The 18849-nt window shown below is 51.5% G+C and overlaps 1 protein-coding gene across 4 annotated transcripts; it reads right to left on the bottom strand.

Moving 5' to 3' along the window:
* Positions 1–1972: 1972 nt before the first annotated feature.
* On the bottom strand, positions 1973–18255 carry GPSM1 (G protein signaling modulator 1). Of its 4 annotated transcripts, none has more exons than XR_009275596.1 (10): positions 18035–18255; positions 17467–17602; positions 16739–16881; positions 15583–15706; positions 13943–14058; positions 13205–13360; positions 10810–10918; positions 8355–8481; positions 5976–6060; positions 1973–2138 (listed from the first exon to the last, which is right to left on the bottom strand). XR_009275596.1 is itself a non-coding variant. In XM_058818210.1 (10 exons), the coding sequence occupies exons 1-10, from the start codon at positions 18253–18255 to the stop codon at positions 5549–5551; spliced, it is 1248 nt and encodes a 415-aa protein (XP_058674193.1). In that variant the 3' UTR covers positions 5111–5548. The 4 variants fall into 4 exon arrangements, 2 of the variants coding, with proteins under 2 accessions (XP_058674193.1, XP_058674194.1); XR_009275595.1 differs by lacking the exon at positions 1973–2138 and adding an exon at positions 5111–5560; XM_058818210.1 differs by lacking the exon at positions 1973–2138 and adding an exon at positions 5111–5560 and having other exon boundaries at positions 5976–6079.
* Positions 18256–18849: the final 594 nt, after the last annotated feature.

Genomic DNA, 18849 nt, shown 5'->3' with positions numbered 1-18849 from the left:
CCTTTCTAAATGCTCTCTCTGTCTTGGAGGTTTGCTGAGGTCTCAAAGAGAGCAAGTTGAAACCTTCTTGTGAACATCAGCTGAGCAGCGCTCCTGACTGCCTGCATTCATGCCCTGTTTTCCTGCAGCTCCTGGGATGTTGCTCTTTTCAGGGGTGTTGTTCCTTTTTTAAATATTTTTTTTCAAAATCTCTTCCTCCTCCCCATCTATGATCTCAACAGCACCATGAACCAAGGGGATTTAAAATTTTTTTTTTTCAGCTTTTTGCTTTTGCAATTTGGCTGCTGAGGCGACTTTAACGGTTTTCACATTCTTGTCTTTAATCTGCAGCCACAGAGAACACAAGGAAAGTTTATCAAGGATGGTGATGGGATCATCTCATGGAAAGGAGCACTAGGGCAAGCTGGGCAGACAGAGCTTTGTTGCTGCATGGACAGGCTCCATCTCCAAGAGACTGCCAAGATCACGCTGAACATGTGTAGAGAGTGCAGTTGATAAGATCAGGCTGAACATGTGTAGAGATTGCAGCTGATAAGATCAGGCTGAACATGTGTAGAGGTTGTAGTTGATAAGATCAGGCTGAACATGTGTAGGGACTGCAGTTGATAAAATCAAGCTGAACATGTGTAGAGATTGCAGTTGATAAGATCAGGCTGAACATGTGTAGAGGTTGTAGTTGATAAGATGAGACTGAACATGTGTAGAGATTACAGTTGATAAATCAGGCTGAACATGTGTAGAGGTTGTAGTTGATAAGATCAGGCTGAACATGTGTGGCAGGGACTCGGGGAGCCCTGCAGGAGCTCTCATCAGGCTGACAAGAGCTTTGATGAGCCCCAGCTCTGCCCCCTCTCCCACAGGAGCAGCAGAGCAGTTCCCCCCCCAGCCCCAGTTCTGTATTTACAAATGGAACAAGCTGGATCCCTCAGGGGGGCTGTGCCAGAGCTGGCAGAATTCAACCTGACAGGAGACTCCAAGGAAAAGCAGCAGGGAAAGGTCATGGAGCCAGAATCGGCCTCCACTGCCTGCCAGCATGGGCTGGGCACCCCAAACACAACAAACCCCACATCAGGACATGCTGTATTCTCATGAAAAGGTCATTTCCCCCTGTACCTGCACTGACCAAGAGAGTGACTTGGCTTTTGGGTGGACAGCACCTCCCCCCTCTGCACAGACCCAAACCTAGCAGATAACTCTAAATATTGTCCAGGATAATTACATCAGAGCAGCCAAGCCTGCTGTTTGGGGTGGAATGCTGCTCTGGAAACCCTCCCCAGCCCCCAGTGACAGTGGGGACAGGGTCCAGTGCTTCCAGAGCATCTCCAATCATCCTCTGCTGCCATCTCATCAGGGGAGCTCTGGCAGCCTCGTGCTCCTTTATTACAGCAAAGCTCTGACAGAGGCAAGGGGGAGGGGGAGAACAAGAACAGCAGCAGGAAAAGAAAGAAGGAAAAAAAAATAAAAAAGCATCCTCCAGTAGGACAAGCATCTCATTTAAGGCTTTAATTAGTCTTCAAACACATAATGGGTTCTGGCACTATAAATCCACTTGACCTCTATTATTGTCAGCACTCGCCTGATAAATGGTGGCATTTGTTTTCCCAGTTGCTACTGGGCTAGAACAATACTTTTCTCCAAATAGAGAAAGCAAATAATATCAGTTATTTACAATGGCTGGGCCATAAAATGCTGGTGCCAAGCTGCTGTGTGCCCATCCATGGAAGGGCCATCTGCTCACTGTGCTCCTGCAGGCAGGGAAGGACCAGGGAATCCCAGCAGCTCTGGCTGCTCCTGTGGCTGAGGACACAGAACCACAGGGACAGGACTGATCCTTGGGAGGATCATCCCTCCCTTTGCTGGGAGGCACTGATTGATGAGCTCTACCCAGAGCACAACAAATCTCAGCCTCCCAACAGGCCCTGAGCACAACAAAGCCCTGCTCCAGAACAAGAATCCTGCAGTTTTCTCCTCTGTGGCAAAACTGTTCCCTTACAAAAGCTGCACACAGTATTGTGGCGGTACAGAGAAATTCCCTTCGCATCGAGATGCTTGTCTGGCTGATCTGGGAGAAGATGCTCTGTGTTTGTGTCACCCCAGTTCTGCATCTCCACAATCCAGTCTGACAGCTGAGCAATGGGCTGAAAAGAACAGCAATAACAGAAATAACAGCAGTGCTGCACAGCCACACAGCACCCAGAGCCCTGGGGCATCTCCTGGCTGCACTCAGGGTGAGCAGCTGGCACAGAGCTCCTTGGATGGGGACAGGGAATGAGGAGATGCTCTGGATCACTGGCCAAGAGCCCTCACATTCAGACAGAAGAGCTAAAACCTGGAAAAAGAATCCTCCTTGCAGGTGGAAATGGCACAAGGGAGTTTCTTTCTTATTTGCTATTTATTTCCCCCAGTAGGAGCAAATTGAAGGTAGGAAAGCTGCAGTCTTGGAATACAAGGGGATCTTATTTGCAGCCTTACAACTCTTGAGTAACTGCTGTGGTGTTGGGCACATCTTTGATTCCAGTTTTCCCCCAAATGTGCAACAGGCATCAGCTTTTCTCTAACCAAGGGCGATTTGCAAATAAAACATTGGCAATTTGGGTCAAAGAATGAAATATTTAGGAGGAATATTTGCAGAAAACACTTGAGAAAGTCAAGCCTGGAGGCTGTGGAAGGCTGGGCCGTGTCAGGCAGTCTCCTGTAACCAAAGCCCCCAGGCCATCCCTGCTGCAGACAGGAACCCTTGTGGGGACAGAGGGATGTTCTGGGAGATCAGCTGAGCTGGGTGGAGCAGCTGGAGCAGGCTCAGAGCCCCAGGGCTCACCCAGCAGAGGTGAGATGGGCTTGGCAGCAGCACCTGGCTCCTTCTGAGGGCAGGATTTCCCCTCCAGGATGCAGCAGAGCCTCATGACCTCCCACCAGCCATTATCAGCTGGTGTTGAGCAAGCAGAGATCAAAAGCAGGGTTCAGCTAAAAGTGACACACAATAATTAACGGGGGCAGCATCTCCAGCAGCCAGACAAGCCCAAGGACACGATTCTGTCCTCCAGACTGACTCAGGGAGGGCAGGGAAGGAGCAGCCACGTGTCAGCTCAGCAGCCATCAAACACCCACAGGAAAATCCTGTAAAATAGAGGGGCATGGACCTGATCCTTCCCCCTGTGATCAGCCAGCAGAACACACTGCCCACGCTGGACTGGGCTCTGAGCTCTGCCAGGGCTTCTGCTAAGCCAAGGTTGGCTGTCCCAGGGCTTGTCCCTGCCAGGGAATGGTCCTGAGGTCACCCCAGGGATGACAGGGGCTCTGCTGAGCTCTGGCCTTGCCCTGCTCAGAGCAATGCTGAGGCACATCCATGCATACCATCCATTTCTGCGGCCATTCACACAGAAAGTTTTAAAAGAGAAAAAGAAATTCTAGCTGGGCAAGAAAGAGAAATTCCTTCTTCTCTGTTCTGTGCTGTGTAAAGGGCCCAGCAAGCAGAGGAATCCTGTTCCTCAGGGCAGTGCTGTGCTCATGGCCAGAGCAGCACCACAGCCAGGGCATTTCCTACCCAGCAGCTTCCAGGGAAAACTGTCTGGGAAGGAACCAGACAGCTCAGCAGGGCTGGGAGTGCGGCTGGAGCCGGAAACTGCAGCCAAAGGGAACTTCAGCCCTCCCAGAACCAAGGATTTCCAACAAGTTCTCCCTCCCCACAACAAGAGATTTAATCTGGATTGGATGCATGGCTTTGCCACAAGCCACGTTGTGCCTTCTCTGCCACAGGCTTCAAGAACTGGCCTGCTCCTCACCCTCTTTTCCAGCACTTGCCATTTCCCCTGGCATCAAGATAAAACAAATTTCAGTAGCACAACATCATCTTCTCCAGTCCTGGAGCATTTCCTCTGCTGTGAGCCAAGAACTCCTGCTGTATTTGACACTAGTGCTGGGAGGGAGGCTCATGCACACAGCAGGATCAGAGAGGAACCTTAAATACTCAGAAAGAGCATTTCAAAACTTCCTACAGCCAATACTGGGGCAGTCTGAAGTGAGTGCTAAATTACTGAGTTTAAAATCCAAATGACTCAGAGGTTCATCCCCCCACCAGTGCTGCTGGAATGACTTCACAGCTCTAACAGCAGAGGATTTAGAAAAAAACTCATTACAAAGAGGAGGCAACCTTGAGAAACCTGAATCTTCACTGCAGAACCCCTGTGGAGGCAGCTCTCCTGAAGGGCCACACTGACAGCTCTTTTGGGCACCCCAAAAGTGTTCAGAAACACTCCTGTTTCCAGATACTGTAGGAGGGGAAGGATGGAAGATTGGATGGATGGAAGATTGGATGGATGGATGGATGGATGGATGGATGGATGGATGGATGGATGGATGGATGGATGGATGGATGGATGGATGGCATTTTCTCCCTGAGAGCCCCTTCTGGAGCACAGCAAAGCCACCAGCCCACCAACCCTCCCTTCCCTTGGCCAAAATCCACTCTGCTCCTGCAGCATTTCATGCATCCATCACCCCTGCCTCAGCAGGTGCAATTACCCAGCACAGCCTCAGGCTTTGCTTTTCACCATGAAGAAAAGGCTGAGCTGCAGCCCAGCAGCTCCTGGGAAACATCAAATCCAGCTGAGGAGATTTAACATTGAGCATTTTGAATTGCTGCCCTTGCTCAGAGTGGCTGCAGGGCACTGGGCAGGTTCTGTGCTGGGGATGTGACCCCAACCCTGCCCCAGGGAAGGGAAATGCTTCCCAGACAGTGAAATCACAGCCTGAGGGAGCAGGGCTGGCCCACTGTCAGCAAGATGCTGCTCCCACACTGCCACAGCCCCCAGCTGACAGCTTTCTGCAGGAGCATTGAGCAAACGACAGGGGAGGAACATCCCTGAGGCTGGGCAGCATCACCTCCTCCCTGCTTGCATCAGCACAGGGATGGTCAATGCTGCCTGCTTTATCAGCCCTAAACACTTTCTAGGTACTTCAAAGATATTTAAAGCGAGCAAACAAACAAAAACAAACAGGCTGGGAAACATAAAAGCAGAATTTTTTTCTATTTCAGTCTGATTGATCCAAGGGTTCAAAGATTCCTGTGAAGAGATGAGCTCCAAACTGCACTGAGGATGCAGAGCCCCACAATCAAACCCCACAGAGCTGAGCAGTGCTCAGGAGTGATTGGGGTGCTGTGCCCACTGCAGAACACACAGGGATGAGCAATCCCAGCATGGAGCCCTGGAGCACCAGACATGCAGGGCAGCCTCATCCCTGCCCCTTCTCAGGAGAGAGGGGAGTCAGGCTCATTCTCATAGCCAAACTGACAAGATTTACCTGTAAATAATCCCTTATTTCCCCCAGGAAAGGGCAGCTCAGCGCTCCCAGTCCATGCTGGGCACAGGCAGCTCCTCACAGAGCAGATCTGCAGCTTCAACTCTTCTGCAAAAGGGCACCAGTGCAGTCTGTCTGTCTGTCTGCACCCCAGTGCTGGTTCTCACCCTGGTTGCCTTCACCCCTAAAAACAACCCCATGGAGCCACAGAAAGTGCTTCATCCTCTCCAAAGGCAAAGCCTACCAGTGCTCAACTCCCAGCCTGCAGTGTGTGAAAGAGAAGGAGATTTATTCAGGGCCACATTTTTGGTTGTTTGGAGAAGCAAACCCAGCCCCTGTTTATTTACTTGGTGCTCCAGCTCCTCTCCAGCCTCCCTCAGTTTGTTGCTTTAAGCTCCCTGTGTTTGCCTTTCCCAACAAGGTCGCTGCTTTCACAAGACTCCTGCAGCCCTGCCCCACTTCCCCAGCCTCCAGCTTTGTCTTCTGACATCCAAATACTCTCAGAATATTAATTAAAATCATCAAGAGCTCAGCAAGGGGAGCCAGAAGAGCAGAGAGAAACATCAGGCACTCCTTCCACCCCCAGAGCCCAGGGAAGGGCAGTGACCAAGGAGGAGCCTGTGAAGGACACCACAGTGAAAACCTAGCCCAGCCTTTGCTAGGAAGCTTTACTGTACCTGCCTGATGGAACTGATGTGTTTAATCACGTTTGCCTCATCAAAGGGGTTTATCATCCTTAGGAATGTGCAGCCATTTTGTAACCTTAAGCAGGAAAAAGAATCTGAATGGAATAAAAAAGTGAAAAGTTCTCCTCACCATGAGATTTGTCAACATCAAAAGGCACTGCTGCTTCAGGAGCCAGCTCCAACCTCAACTCCCTCACCTGCTTCCTATTACAGAAACAGATGTTGCTCTGGCTGGAAACTGCTGCTATTAATAATATAAATAATTATGCTCTTCTAATCATTTAATAGGTGCACAGGAGGGTACCAAAGTTTCTGGCAGCCATAAAATAAATCTCCCTCCCCTCAAGGGCTCAGAGACACATTGGTGGCCTCTCATCCTCCAGTGAAGTTTGGGATAAGAGAGCTGAAAAGGATAAAAGCTAAGGAGAAATCAAGGAGCCAGGCTCCTCTCTGCAGGCTGTGCCTCCTGTGACAGGGACCCTTCCCCACCTGCAGAGCACTGAGAGCTCAGCCAGGGGTGGCCTCACACTCCCTCCCTGCAGCCCAACACCACAGAGCTGATTTTACCTCCCCAGCACATTCCCAGGAGCGGGAGAGGGGGAATCAGCTCTCCAGATCCTTCTGTCCCTGCACTGCTAATCCCACTTGTTTGCTGTGTTCCTCCTCCCAAGAACACTTTGTCCTTCTCTCCACAAACAGCCCCAGCCCTGGGAATGTGAGCGGGAGCACCGCGGATTAACGGGGTCACTGCAACCTCCAGAGCTCTGCCTGCAGCTGCTCAGCCCTTCCCATCCTCCAGGGACCCCACAGACCTGCACAGATCCCACTGCTGCCTCCAGATGTTAACACAGCACATCTGGATCTGCAGAGGGCACTGAGCAACCCATGGACCACATGCACTCAAGCACCAATACTGAGATTTATTTCCTCTCCTCCTTTCACAACAGAGTAACCGACCAGAAGTGTTGCAGACAACTTTTATGAAAAATCCTTTCCTTAAGATTTTTCCTCTTGAGAAGCTGAGAGGCCTCAGGAACAAAATGTAAACAATGGTTATCTGCTGCTGTGAAATGCAACAGGTGCATCTGGGATTGGTGTCATGGAGTTGTCTCTAATTAATGGCCAATCACAGCTGGCTCAGACTCTCTGAAACACAAACCTTTGTTATCATTCTTTCCTATTCTATTCTTAGCCAGCCTTCTGATGAAACCTTTTCTTCTATTCTTTTAGTATAGTTTTAATGTAATATGTATAATAAAATAATAAATCAAGCCTTCTGAAACATGGAGTCAGATCCTCGTCTCTTTCCCAACCCAAGAACCCCTGTGAACACGGTCACACAGAAGGAATCCCCTGAGGAGATGCCAGGCACGAGCCCTGCAGGAGTTACAAGAGGAGATGAGGGGCACAGGGAGCTGGGGGAGCTGCTGTGGCCCCCACAGCATTTGAGCTCAGCTCCAGTGGGGCACAGCAGGACACTCTGGCTCCCTCCCCACAGCTCCCCTTGCCAGGAGCAGCTGCAGCAGTGAGGCAGCAGGTTATCAATGTGAGATCAATACAGACACACACAGCCAGCCTCTCCCTCCCCTCCAGGGCACAGTGCCTCAGCCCAGCATCATCCCCTCCACGTCAGTGCTGCCCACAGGGCACTGTGCCCGTGCCACAAGGTCACATTTAATCAGTGACACCTCCTGGGGTGCAGGGAGTGCATTAATAACTCTGCCCCAGCACGGAGCTGCCAGCTGGCAGTGCCAGGCACCCACCCGTGGGCAGTGGGTAGTCCAGGACAGTCCTGGCAGCTCTGTGGGGACCTGTCTGTGCCACCCTGCTCCCTGGCAGCACAGGCAGTGACCCAGAGCCCAGGAAATCCACTCTGGCTGCTGTGACCAAGTGTGGTCACATCGTCTTTCCACATTCAGCACTGCTGGTGTTCCTGTCACCCAGTGCTTGCTGATGGTCCCAGCCTGCCTCCAGCCCCTGCCCTGGGCTTGTTACTGGGTGCTAATCAGAACAAGAGCAGCCAAAATCCCTGCCAGTCACTTCTGAAAGCCTCAGGTATCAGTCAAATCAGAGAAAAGAACCAGAGCTTTAAAAGACACAAAAGCTGGTTTGCTGCATGGCATGTGGAATTTCATTCCCAATGCAGATTAATTCCATTAACTCCTTCTGTGCCCTTTTTTGGGGACCATTTCCTGCTTTTGCAGCATGTGTAAAGCACAGAGCAAACATCCTTTGTGGTGAAGGCACTCACAACTTATTCTGCTCCAGCATTTCCATTTCCTGCCCACTTGCAAATGGGGCAAGGAATGGTCCCTCCCCACACCACCAAATTCCTGACTTCCCAAAGCCACCAAAACACCAGGAACTCACCTTGTGCCTCGTAGCCAGGGTAGGGATGAGCTGCAGCCAGGTGCTCCTCACCAGGGGCCAGGCCAAGGGCTGTCCTGAGCTGGGCCATGTTCAGCTGCGCCGTCATCTCCCCGCTCCTGTCCCCGATCTGCAGCAGGAAAACCAACAGGCACTGGTTAAAGGCAAGGGCTGCTCCAAACACACAGCCCCCAGCCCAGGGTTTGCCAGGGACACCCCAAAATCCAACACAGAGACACCTGAGAGAGCACACAGCTCTGTTCCCCAGGGGTAATTTGGGAGAGGGTCTGTGCTCGCCGTGCTGCAGCTCAAACAGCTCAGAGCAAGGACTGAGAGGGCTCAGCTCGCCCAGTGCCACAGGACTGAGCCTAAATGGGCTCATCTGGGCTGTCCTGCGGGCACACAGAGCTTGGCACAGAGCCCTGGAGCTCCCAGCCCCGTTCCTCAAGGATTTCCATAGTTACTGAGCACAGACACCATCAGCCACGTGGGCACACCAGGGCCCTGGGAGCCCTTCTCTCCTGGCTCACAGCCATACAACTTCGAGTTGTTCCTAGTGATCCACCCACACAATGCTCCAAAAATTCCTTCACAAGTCCACATTCTCCCCAATTCCCACCTCTTGCTGGCCTGAGGCCAAGGAAGCTGATGTTACACGTTTGGACAGAGATGTTAAAATGAGGAGTTGTGGGACACAGCACTGGATCCTCTCAAAGTTTAAGCCAAGCAGGGAATGGCTGTGCTGCACACCACAGAGGTCACCCACAAACAGCCTCTGATCTTCAGAGGAAGACCTTGGCTGTTCCCCTGGAGAGGCCAGCTCCTGTGAAATGCCTGGCAACAGCTCCTCTGTGTCCCCTGCCATGGTCTGCAGCATGGAACAAACCCATAAATCCCCACATTATTTATGACAAAGCCCCAAGCTCCAGTAAAGGGAGGCAGATCAAAGGGCTTATCACCAGGCATAAATCCCCCTGCCAATTACAGGAGATTTGCTGTTGACATCATCTCCAGAGAAATGACTATGTCCATGTTAGGTCTTACAGTCCTTGATGCTCATTTATTAAGTGCTTCCCTGACTTCCACTCAGTTCAGATCATCTCCAAAGCCCCATTAACAACCAGGAACAGACAGGCAGGACAATGACCCCGGGCAGGAGCGGCCACACACACAGCAGAGCCCTGGTTCCTGTCCCCAGCCTCCCAGAGCTGCACTCTGAGATGACAAAAGTACTCCAGAGCAGTGGCAGCTGCCAGGATTTTTAGGTAAATATCCTTTATTCCAGTGGGATTTTGTGAGTAACCTCTGATCAACCTGCAGCAGTTTCCATGTGGTTACCCTGAGCTGGTTTCATTTGGATTCAAATGCCACCATTAGGTTTTTGTTGGGAAGAAGGTGATGGGAAGTGAGTTATGAACATCAGCCTGAAAAGACTGAATTCCACAAGGTTTCTCCTGGCCAAAATCCTGGTGCTTGTCAAATGGACAGTCTCTCATAATTCATGATGGGGGAATTTCATCAGCCACCTGCCACGAGGAACCCACAGCTGGCACAGCTGGAGCCACAGCCAGCACCCTGCAGTGACAACACTGGGACCCCCACCCTGCTGGGTCTCCCCTCCACCCCCAAAGCCCCAGGACCACCAGGGCTGATCCTCCCAGGCCCCCCCAGCTATCTGAGGACTCAGCCCCAGCCTCAGCAGAGCTGGGAAAGTCCTAAAATGTGCAGGGCCAAAGAACAGTATTTCTGTGTGCCTGATAAGTATAATTAAATCTGTAATTAGGCTGCTGTGTCAGCCCTACTCAGAGATTTAGCCAACCTAAGAGACAGGCAGGAGAACACCCAGCACACTTACAGATGGTGATTTCAATTAGTGCTTCAAGAGGGCAATTTCTTCATCTGGGGAAGACTAAAGAGGCCACAGCCGATTTCCTCAACACACCGAAAAGAGCAAACAGTGGAATTCTGGCTTTCTGCACTTCTGAGGCACCAGGAAAGCTGCAGAGAGCTGGGCAAGGTAAACCAGAGCAGCTGCACACGCAGAGGGGTGGCAGTGGCACAGGGCTGGCTGCAGGCTGTGTGAACCCAGGGACAGCACCCACAGTGCAGCTCCAGCTCAGCTGGAACCTCCCTGGGCTCAGCAAAGTGGGATTTTACACCCTGGACACTGCACAACACCTTGGCCAGCCAGGGGAGGAGCCCCCAGGTCCTGTCTCACACAGAACTTTGGTTAAGGGCAAAGCACAGCTCACACACTTGCTGTAATCAAGGGCAAGGCTGGGAGCCTCCCATCAAAAAGTGTTTTCCAGCCAAGCTCTGCAGTTCCTAAGAACTAAACCAGCACAGAAAGAAGGGCTTTCCAGAGCAGGGAGAGCATCAATTTAACTTATTGGCATAGAACAGCCTTGCTCTCACCATTTGTCACAGGCTCCCTCTGGTTTGCACCAGCCTCTCTTACCTCTTGGGAGATCTCAAGGTGTTTCCTTGCAAAGTGCAAAGCCTGCTCGTGGCTCCCCAGGGACACGTAGGCATTTCCCAGGCTCCAGCAGGCTCTTCCTTCTCCCACCCTGCAGGACAGCAAACTGTCAAAGCACAGAAATGCTGGGCAAAGCCTGCAGGGCTTCTTGGAGAGCCCTGACAGCCAGGCTCCCTGCTCAGCTTCCACCTCTACAGAGGTTCTACACTGAAAATGAAGCAAGCTGGGCATCTCCAACTCTGCTTACACGGGGGATGGACAACAGGGGAGGCAGGACAGCACCCACAGGGACAAAGTGCCTGCACTGCAGGAAGGGGAGCGTGCTTTGGCTTCACTGGTGAGCCCCAGCCTGAGAGGAGAAGCCAAAGCTCCTGCCCAGCTCCCACCTCACACAAGCAGGGCTCCTCTCAGAGCTGCACAGAGAGAATGTATCCTAGGGTGATGTTGTGATGCTTGTATCCCCATTTGTGTGTTCTGTTTATGCTGGATATAATGTTCTGTGCCTTCAAGACTGGCTCTGAAGGGTGAAAGTTTTGATTTGGTTTTGCTATCAGCCACTCCCCCACAGCTGGCAGGACACACAGGACAGTACACGGCGCTGCTTTTGCTTTGCTCTCGCTTCTGCTTTGCTTCTGCTCATTAGTTAGTTTAGCTAAACAGTCCAAATTCCTTCCTGGACTGTTTCTCCTTTCCTTTTTTTGGAACCACTCAAACCTGCTCCGGACTGGGACCTGGGAACACCGAGAGTTTGCATCTTGTGGCTGCAGCAGCTGCCCCAGCACTGGAGGGACTGAGAACAGAGCGACCACCCCCAAGAGAGACTTTCTGAATTTGTCATCTTTGTCAGAGTGGTGTCATCTGGTACTGTTCATTTTGTGTGCTGGGGGTGCTGTGCCTGTTCAATAAACAGGTTCTGTGTGCTGGGGGTGCTGTGCCTGTTCAATAAACAGGTTCTGTGTGCTGGGGGTGCTGTGCCTGTTCAATAAACAGGTTCTGTGTGCTGGGGGGTGCTGTGCCTGTTCAATAAACAGGTTCTGTGTGCTGGGGGGTGCTGTGCCTGTTCAATAAACAGGTTCTTTCCACTTCTCTACAAGGAATCCTTCCCGAACCAGTTGTGGGATGGGGCCATGTGGGTTTGCTTTCTGGAGGGGACCCCTTTGGAGATTCTCTCCCAAATTTGCCCTAAACCAGGACAGAATGCAACACCCAGCTCTGGTTCAGCAGCAGCCCAGAGCTGAGCCAGCAGGGAGAGAACACTGCAGGCAGCTGAGCCCCAGCACTGCATCACCAGGGTGAGCTCACAGCATCAAACTGCACCCAGCAGAGCACAGGCACAGCCTTCCACAGGGCACTGCTGGATTCCAGGAGCCAGGGGAATGTGGAGCTGCCCTGGGCAGCCCAGACCCCCAGCCTGGCTGTTTGCAGCTGTTTGCAGGAGCAGGCAGAGCCTCCTGAGCTCTGCAAACGAGCAGATGTGGGGGGAGAAAGGATAAAAAAAGCACCTGGGGGCGCAGGGGGAGGTTCAGCATGACTGCAACTCCCTTTTCAGAGGTTTGGGCGGGTTGATCAGCATTTCACCGTTTTTCTTGTCACCCTGCTCAATACCTTCTGCTCACAGGGTGTGTTCCCAGAAACGCAGGAGCCCACAGGCCTGCACCCCCACAGCATGATTCACCCCTGGTGGGATTGTGCCTGCCCCGAGCAGAGCCTGCCCGGCTGCTGGCACAGCTCTCCCATCCCGATGTCCCTGCTCCATCTAGTGGAGGACACCCGGGCTCCCAGGGAATTCAGCACCACGCTGCAAAGGCACTGCAGCTGCACGAGGGCTCAGGAGCAGAATATCCAGGAAAAAGGAACCAACGTCTCAAAAAAAAATTTAAATTTAAGAAAAATTAAAAGGCAAGCCTCCTAAATAACGAGGGGCAAGACCAAGACACACCATCTGCAGCCTCTCTATGCAACATCATCTGTACATGGAGGTTTCCAGCACCAGCCCAGAGCAACATGGCAAAGCGGCACACTTGTGTGCCCTAAACACACAGCTTTTAAGGGAAATATAACTTTTGGGAGCTCTCTAGAGGCCCTCCTGGGACAACACAGCAGCAGCACTGGCAAGGCACTGAACACAATGCACCTCTCATTAGAAATCTCACTCAGCCCACACAGACACTGCACTGGGGGCACAATCTCAGGTTTGAGTGACACGAGAAAGGTGAATCGGGTCAAGTTTTTGACAGATGATTGGACTAACAACTGGCTGCCCAGAGATTTCTAATGCCTCCCAAGCACACACATCACTGGTGCTTAACCCCAGCACGGAGAGCAGAAGTCAGAGAGGGGTCAGGGCTCTCCACCCTCACCTGGGGCTCTCCCTTACCTGTCCCCCAGCTCCTGTGCTATCACCAGGTGCCTCAGGTGGTACTCAATGGCTTTCTCATAGTCCTGAAGCAGCGTGCATGTGTTCCCCAGGCTGTAGCAAGCCTGGGCTTCCACTGCTTGATCCTTGAGCTGTCTGGAGAGCTGGAGCGTTTTCCTGCAGGGAACAGTGGGAACCAAGAACCCTGGTCAGTGCCAGGCCACAGGGAGGTCACCCCTTGGAGCAACACCCTGCATCACCACCACAGCAGCCCTGTGCCACCCTGTTCTTCTAAATGCTTCCAAGCCTTCTGATGTTTACATCCTTGTAGTGAACTTTCTCACACATTTTATGTAAATAATTACTTGCTTTACATTCCTTTCTTGAGGAGAAACTTCATAGACTGTTGGTTTCTCCAGTGCCATTGGAGAGGTGGCACTTCCACCCTCCAATCCACTGTGACTTTTGAAAATCTATAAATGTTTGAGTCAGAAATTAAACTCCCCTTCTTTTACCTTGAAAGCTCCAGTGTGCATGTAATTTTATTTCATGTCCTAGAGTGACAGCCCTGCTTCCTCAGGTCCCTTGTCACAGCTCCTGGAGGTGAGGGGTGGCTGTGACAGCTCAGGATTCAGGGGAGCAGCCCTTAGGGCTGAGGGGTGGCTGTGGCAGCCCAGGATTTGCAGGAACAGCCCCTGGGGCTGAGGGATGGCTGCGGCAGCTCAGGACGCCCAGGAAGGAGCAGCCCTTGGCACTCACCTGTAGTAGTCAGCAGAGATGTCAAACCTGCCCAGGAAGATGTGGGCATTGCCCAGGTTGCTGTAGGCACGGCGCTCTGCAGCCTTGTCCCCAAACTCCTTGGCGATGGCCAGGCGCTGCAGAGACACAGCACACCCAGCCCTGTCAGCACTGACCCCTCTGGAACAGCAGCTGATCTTGTGTGACTGATTTGTGAGGTCCCCAGGAGGAACTGAGAATCTGACTCCTCAGAGTCCGACACAGCTGATGGTGGTTGGTCATTAAATTAAAACAATCCACATGAAACCAAACATGCACCTGTTGGTAAACAATCTCCAGACCACATTCCAAAGCAGCCAAACACAGGAGAAGCCAATCAGATTATTATTATTTACATTTTTCACTGAGGCCTCTCAACTTCCCAGGAGAAATAAAATCCTGGTGAAGGGATTTTTCAGAAAATGTGACAGTGACCATCTGCCCTGGGGATCAGCTCCCAGGGCTGCAAAGCTCCCACCCAGCCAGTGCTGAACATGTCTGGCAGGGTGGTTGCAGCAGGAAAGGCTCTTGGAAAAGTGGGAGTGAGGCTGCACCCCAGTGTCACAGTTATATATTCAGAAAAATGTTTTTGCCCAGGATTTTGCTTCTGTGAAGCTGAGAAATTTCAGAGAAAAAGGAAAACAAATTCTTGTTTCATTTTCTTCTCTTCTGTTTCGCTCATGTGGAATGTGGTTGGAGATTGTTTCATTGGTTTTTGGTGTGTTTTCACTCATTGGTCAGTTACAGCCAAGCTGTGTCAAGGCCATGGAAAGAGTCAAAAGTTTTCATTATTATCTCTTTAACCTTCTGTAAATATCTTTTCTGTTTTTTAGTGTAGTTTTGTATAGTACTTTTAATGCAATATAGTATCATAAAATACTAAATCAGCCTTTTAAGAAGGAGTCAAATTCATCATTCCTTCCTGCCACGAGGCACCCAGCAAATACAAAACCCCAGTGCTGTGGCCCCAGCATTTAAAACCCAGAGGAGAAGTCAATCTCCATCTTCCCTGCATGGGAACTGATACACACTCTGCAACAGAAGCTAAATTGCATTTGAATTGGGGCAGGGACTTTGTCACCTCACCTCCCTGTAAAGCTTTGCAGAAAGTTATTATGTTCTACAAGCAGCATTTATTCTTGATCAACAGCTCTTTCAGCAGCTTAATTAAATTCATGGCTTGCATTTATTAAAATCTAGACTGAGACAAATTAAGAGCAGAAAAAAAAACCTCCTTGCTAGACCCAGCTGCAATTTGCCCTTGGATCCCTCCTTTGGTTTCCAAGCCAACAGCACCCTTCCCTCAAGCTGCTCAGATGGGCTGATGGGACTGGAGTAAGATTTGCTCAGAGTGAGTTGGTACAACAGGGCAGAGTTTGCTCAGAGTGAGTTGGTACAACAGGGCAGAGTTTGCTCAGAGTGAGTTGGTACAACAGGGCAGAGTTTGCTCAGAGTGAAGTGGTACAACAGGGCAGAGTTTGCTCAGAGTGAGGTGGTACAACAGGGCAGACCCTGGGGTCCCACAGGAGGAGGAGAACAGCTGGGGGAAACATCTCCCTGTGCTTGCTGGGCTGGGGTGAGAAGCAAAGCTGCTGCCAGGAAGGAGCAGAGGTGTCTCCTACCTCCTTGTGGAAGGCAATGGCCTCAGTGAAGTTGCCCAGCAGGTACTGGGTGTTGCCAAGGTTGCCATAAGCACGGCCCTGTGCAGCTCTGTCCCCCAGCTCCTTCACCAGGGACAGGTTCCTCCTGAAAGAAAGCAGGCAGAGCATCCATGAGGCACAGCCCTGCACAGAGAGGAAGGAGAGGCAGCCCTGGAGAAGGCATTTCCCCCCCAAGCACAGGTGACAGGCTGGTGACCTGTGCTGGACAGCCCTGGCAGCTCAAGCCAAGCCAGGGGTGCAGGTCCTGCTGCTCTGTCCCCTCTGTGCAGGATCACACCTGTGCTCACATCAAACCAGAAATGGCCTCACTGCAGCACCAGGGCCACAGGAAGATTTCCCTGTCCTGCTGCAGGGAGAGAGGCCAGATCCACAGTGCCATTCTACTGGCATTTCTCTATCTTGTTTTCACCCTTTACACAGCACAGAGAATGGTGGAGCACTCACCACCAGCACAAATTCACCCCCTGGCTATGCTACATGCACCACTCCTTGGAGAAAGTGCCTATGAACAGCTCACCACCCTATCACATCCTCAGATATCAGGGAAAGGATAAAAGATCTTATCACTCTCTGCACTTAAAAAGCCTATTTAAAAATTGCATGGCAAAAGCAGAACTCTGAAGCACAAGGAGAAAACACAAGCCCCAGATTCTGGTGCTGACCTCTCTGTGTGGCACATGACTGATCTTTGCAATGATTTGGGAAAAGCAAGGTTGTGACAAGTGAGACAAAGTGCAGATCCTTGAGCAGAACCAGGTCTCCAAGGTGCCTCCTCCCTGGGGTGAGGGGGATGCAGACACACAGGGCTCCATCCTCACAGAGGCCAGCAGAGAGCAGCAGGGGCCTCAGGAGCTGGGAGCTCAGCTTCCCACCCCAGCCCTGGCCAGCAGCACTGCTGCACTTCATTGCATGGTCACAATTCAACCCACAGAGGCAATGCCAGCATGAATTTCAGCTCAGATCTTATAAAAGACCTCTCCTCACCTTCCTTGAGATTAATTTGCCAACACAGCTTGGCATCTCAGGGAAATATTCCTAATCTATTACAACCTGCAAATTCTCAGCCAGTGGCCCTGTTCCCTGCAGGATAAGGGGCTGGCCAAGCTTGGATACTCACTCATAATATTCTGAAGCTTTCTGTAGTGTGTCCTTGACTTCCTGAGGCAGGTAGCCCGGGTCCTGGGCTGTGTTCCAGGATAAATGCTTTCCCTTTGCATGGTAAACATTCCCTATATTATAGAGAGCTCTGGCCTCACCTACCTACAGGGAGGAAGAACAGCAAAGTGTCACACTTCACATCTCAGCATGGACCTCTCCTCTGCTGGGCAGAGATGGCCAGAACCAGGAGTCTACACTGTCCTTCCTGTCTTTCAGAACCACGAGCCCACATTGTCCTTCCCCATCTCTCAGAACCATGAGCATCTTTCAGATCCACAAGCCCACATTGTCCTTCCCCAATTTTCAAAGCCATGAGCCAACATTGTCCTTACCCATCTCTCAGAACCACGAGCATCTTTCAGAACCACAAGTCCACATTGTCCTTCCCCAATTTTCAGAACCATGAGCCCACATTGTCCTTCCCATCTTTCAGATCCACAATCCCACATTTTCCTTTCCCATTTTTCAGATCCACAATCCCACACTGTCCTTCCCCAATTTTCAGAACCACGACCCCACATTGTCCTTCCCCATGTTCACCCTCACAGCAGCAGATGTGTGATGGCAGCCAGCAGGGAGAGCTTCCCCCTGCAGCTCCTCCCAAGCCCACCTTGACCAGATCACATTTACTGACCTGCAGACAGGTAATTTTTAAAGGCAGGAGAGATTTCCTGCTGGAAGCATTACCTTGTCCCCCTGCTCCCGAGAAATGTCCAGGTGTCTCTGGCAGCAAACCACAGCTTCATCAAACTGCCCCAGGATTTTCAGGGTGTTCCCAAGGTTGCCACTTGCCTTGGCCTCTCCAATTCGGTCCCCAATGGTTCTACAAGATGAAGATGTTAAAGAGCTCAGAGATTTTAATTCATAAAATAAAAAATATCTGCTGGAGGCAGATTTAACTGCAGCTTAGCATAGACACCTGGCTGGAGAGCTTCCCACAGGCTCCCACAATTCTGAAGGCAGATCCTTGTTCCCAGTTTGCTGTTTCAGAGCTGCTCTAATGACTGCAGGTCACCACAGGGAGTGCTGGGGACAGAGGGGACCCTGCTCTTGCTCCAGGCACCCTCCCCACACCCACATCCCTTTCTCCACCTCCCTGCTCTGAAGGCAGCTGTCCCATCCCTGGTGAGTCCCAGGTTCTCCACAGGACAATCCCAGTCAGTTTGGGATGTGCATTTCTGGGCTTACACCCCACATTACCTACCCTCCCTCAGGGCTGTGCGTGATGAGGATGAAGCAGAGCTGACACACTCACCTGGCCAGGGTGAGGTCGTGCTTGTGGTACAGCAGGGCCTTGGAATACTCCTTCAGGTAGAAATAGGCATTGCCCAGCTGGCTGTAGATGGCACTGAGAGTCTTCAGGTCCTCTGTCCCCACCTGCACTGCTGCTTCAAAGAAGGCTGCCCCAGCTTTGAAGTCCCCAGCCTTGCACAAGCGCTCTCCTTCCAGGGCCAGCTCCAGGCAGGATGCCTCCATCCTGCCAAAAACAAGGGAATTGTTTCTAGAGGAGTGTGGCTGCAGTGCTTACAGAGTTTGTTCATTGCACACCTTTAATTTATCCCCTGGAGCATCCAGACTCCACCTTCCAGTGGAAGTGTCCCAGCCCAAGGCAGGGGTTTGGGATGAGAGGGTCTTTAAGGTCCTTTCCAACCCAAACCATTCTAAGATTCTCTGATTTACAGACCACACCTGCAAGCAGCCAAAGCAGGAATCTGGACAAAAAGCTCAGGGCTCCTGGCTCCAGGACATGGAACCATCTCAGCACTAACACCTGCTCTCCTCCAGGTGCTGCAGAATTATATACCCAGGAATTTATACCTGGCCCATTTTCCCTTGGGTAACAGAGAGGGAAGCCAAATGGTAACAGGTTTTTCCTGGATACCAGAGAAAAGCCTGGACTGTGCAGATTTTCTTGGCTGAGCAGCTCCCAGCTCAGTGTCTGCTTTCCATTAACTCTGCAGCTGTCAGGTTTTCCACAGGCACTCAGCACATTTCCCTGCAGGGCAGAAAAGGCACGCTGTCCTCCCTTCATTTTCTGACACCTCTGGCACTGGCACACTCCATGCTGTC

Source organism: Ammospiza caudacuta, chromosome 21 (genome assembly GCF_027887145.1).
Source record: "Ammospiza caudacuta isolate bAmmCau1 chromosome 21, bAmmCau1.pri, whole genome shotgun sequence".
NCBI classification, from domain to species: domain Eukaryota; kingdom Metazoa; phylum Chordata; class Aves; order Passeriformes; family Passerellidae; genus Ammospiza; species Ammospiza caudacuta.
This window is presented reverse-complemented; position numbering and strand designations above follow the sequence as displayed.

Excerpts from the sequence above, each read along its gene's own strand:
- GPSM1 (XM_058818210.1), bottom strand. The coding sequence starts at position 18,255 with ATGGAGGCATCCTGCCTGGAGCTGGCCCTGGAAGGAGAGCGCTTGTGC. Across the intron at positions 17,603-18,034 it reads CACGACCTCACCCTGGCCAG|AACCATTGGGGACCGAATTG; the intron begins GTGAGTGTGTCA and ends TTCATCTTGTAG. Across the intron at positions 14,059-15,582 it reads CCATTGCCTTCCACAAGGAG|CGCCTGGCCATCGCCAAGGA; the intron begins GTAGGAGACACC and ends GTGTCTCTGCAG.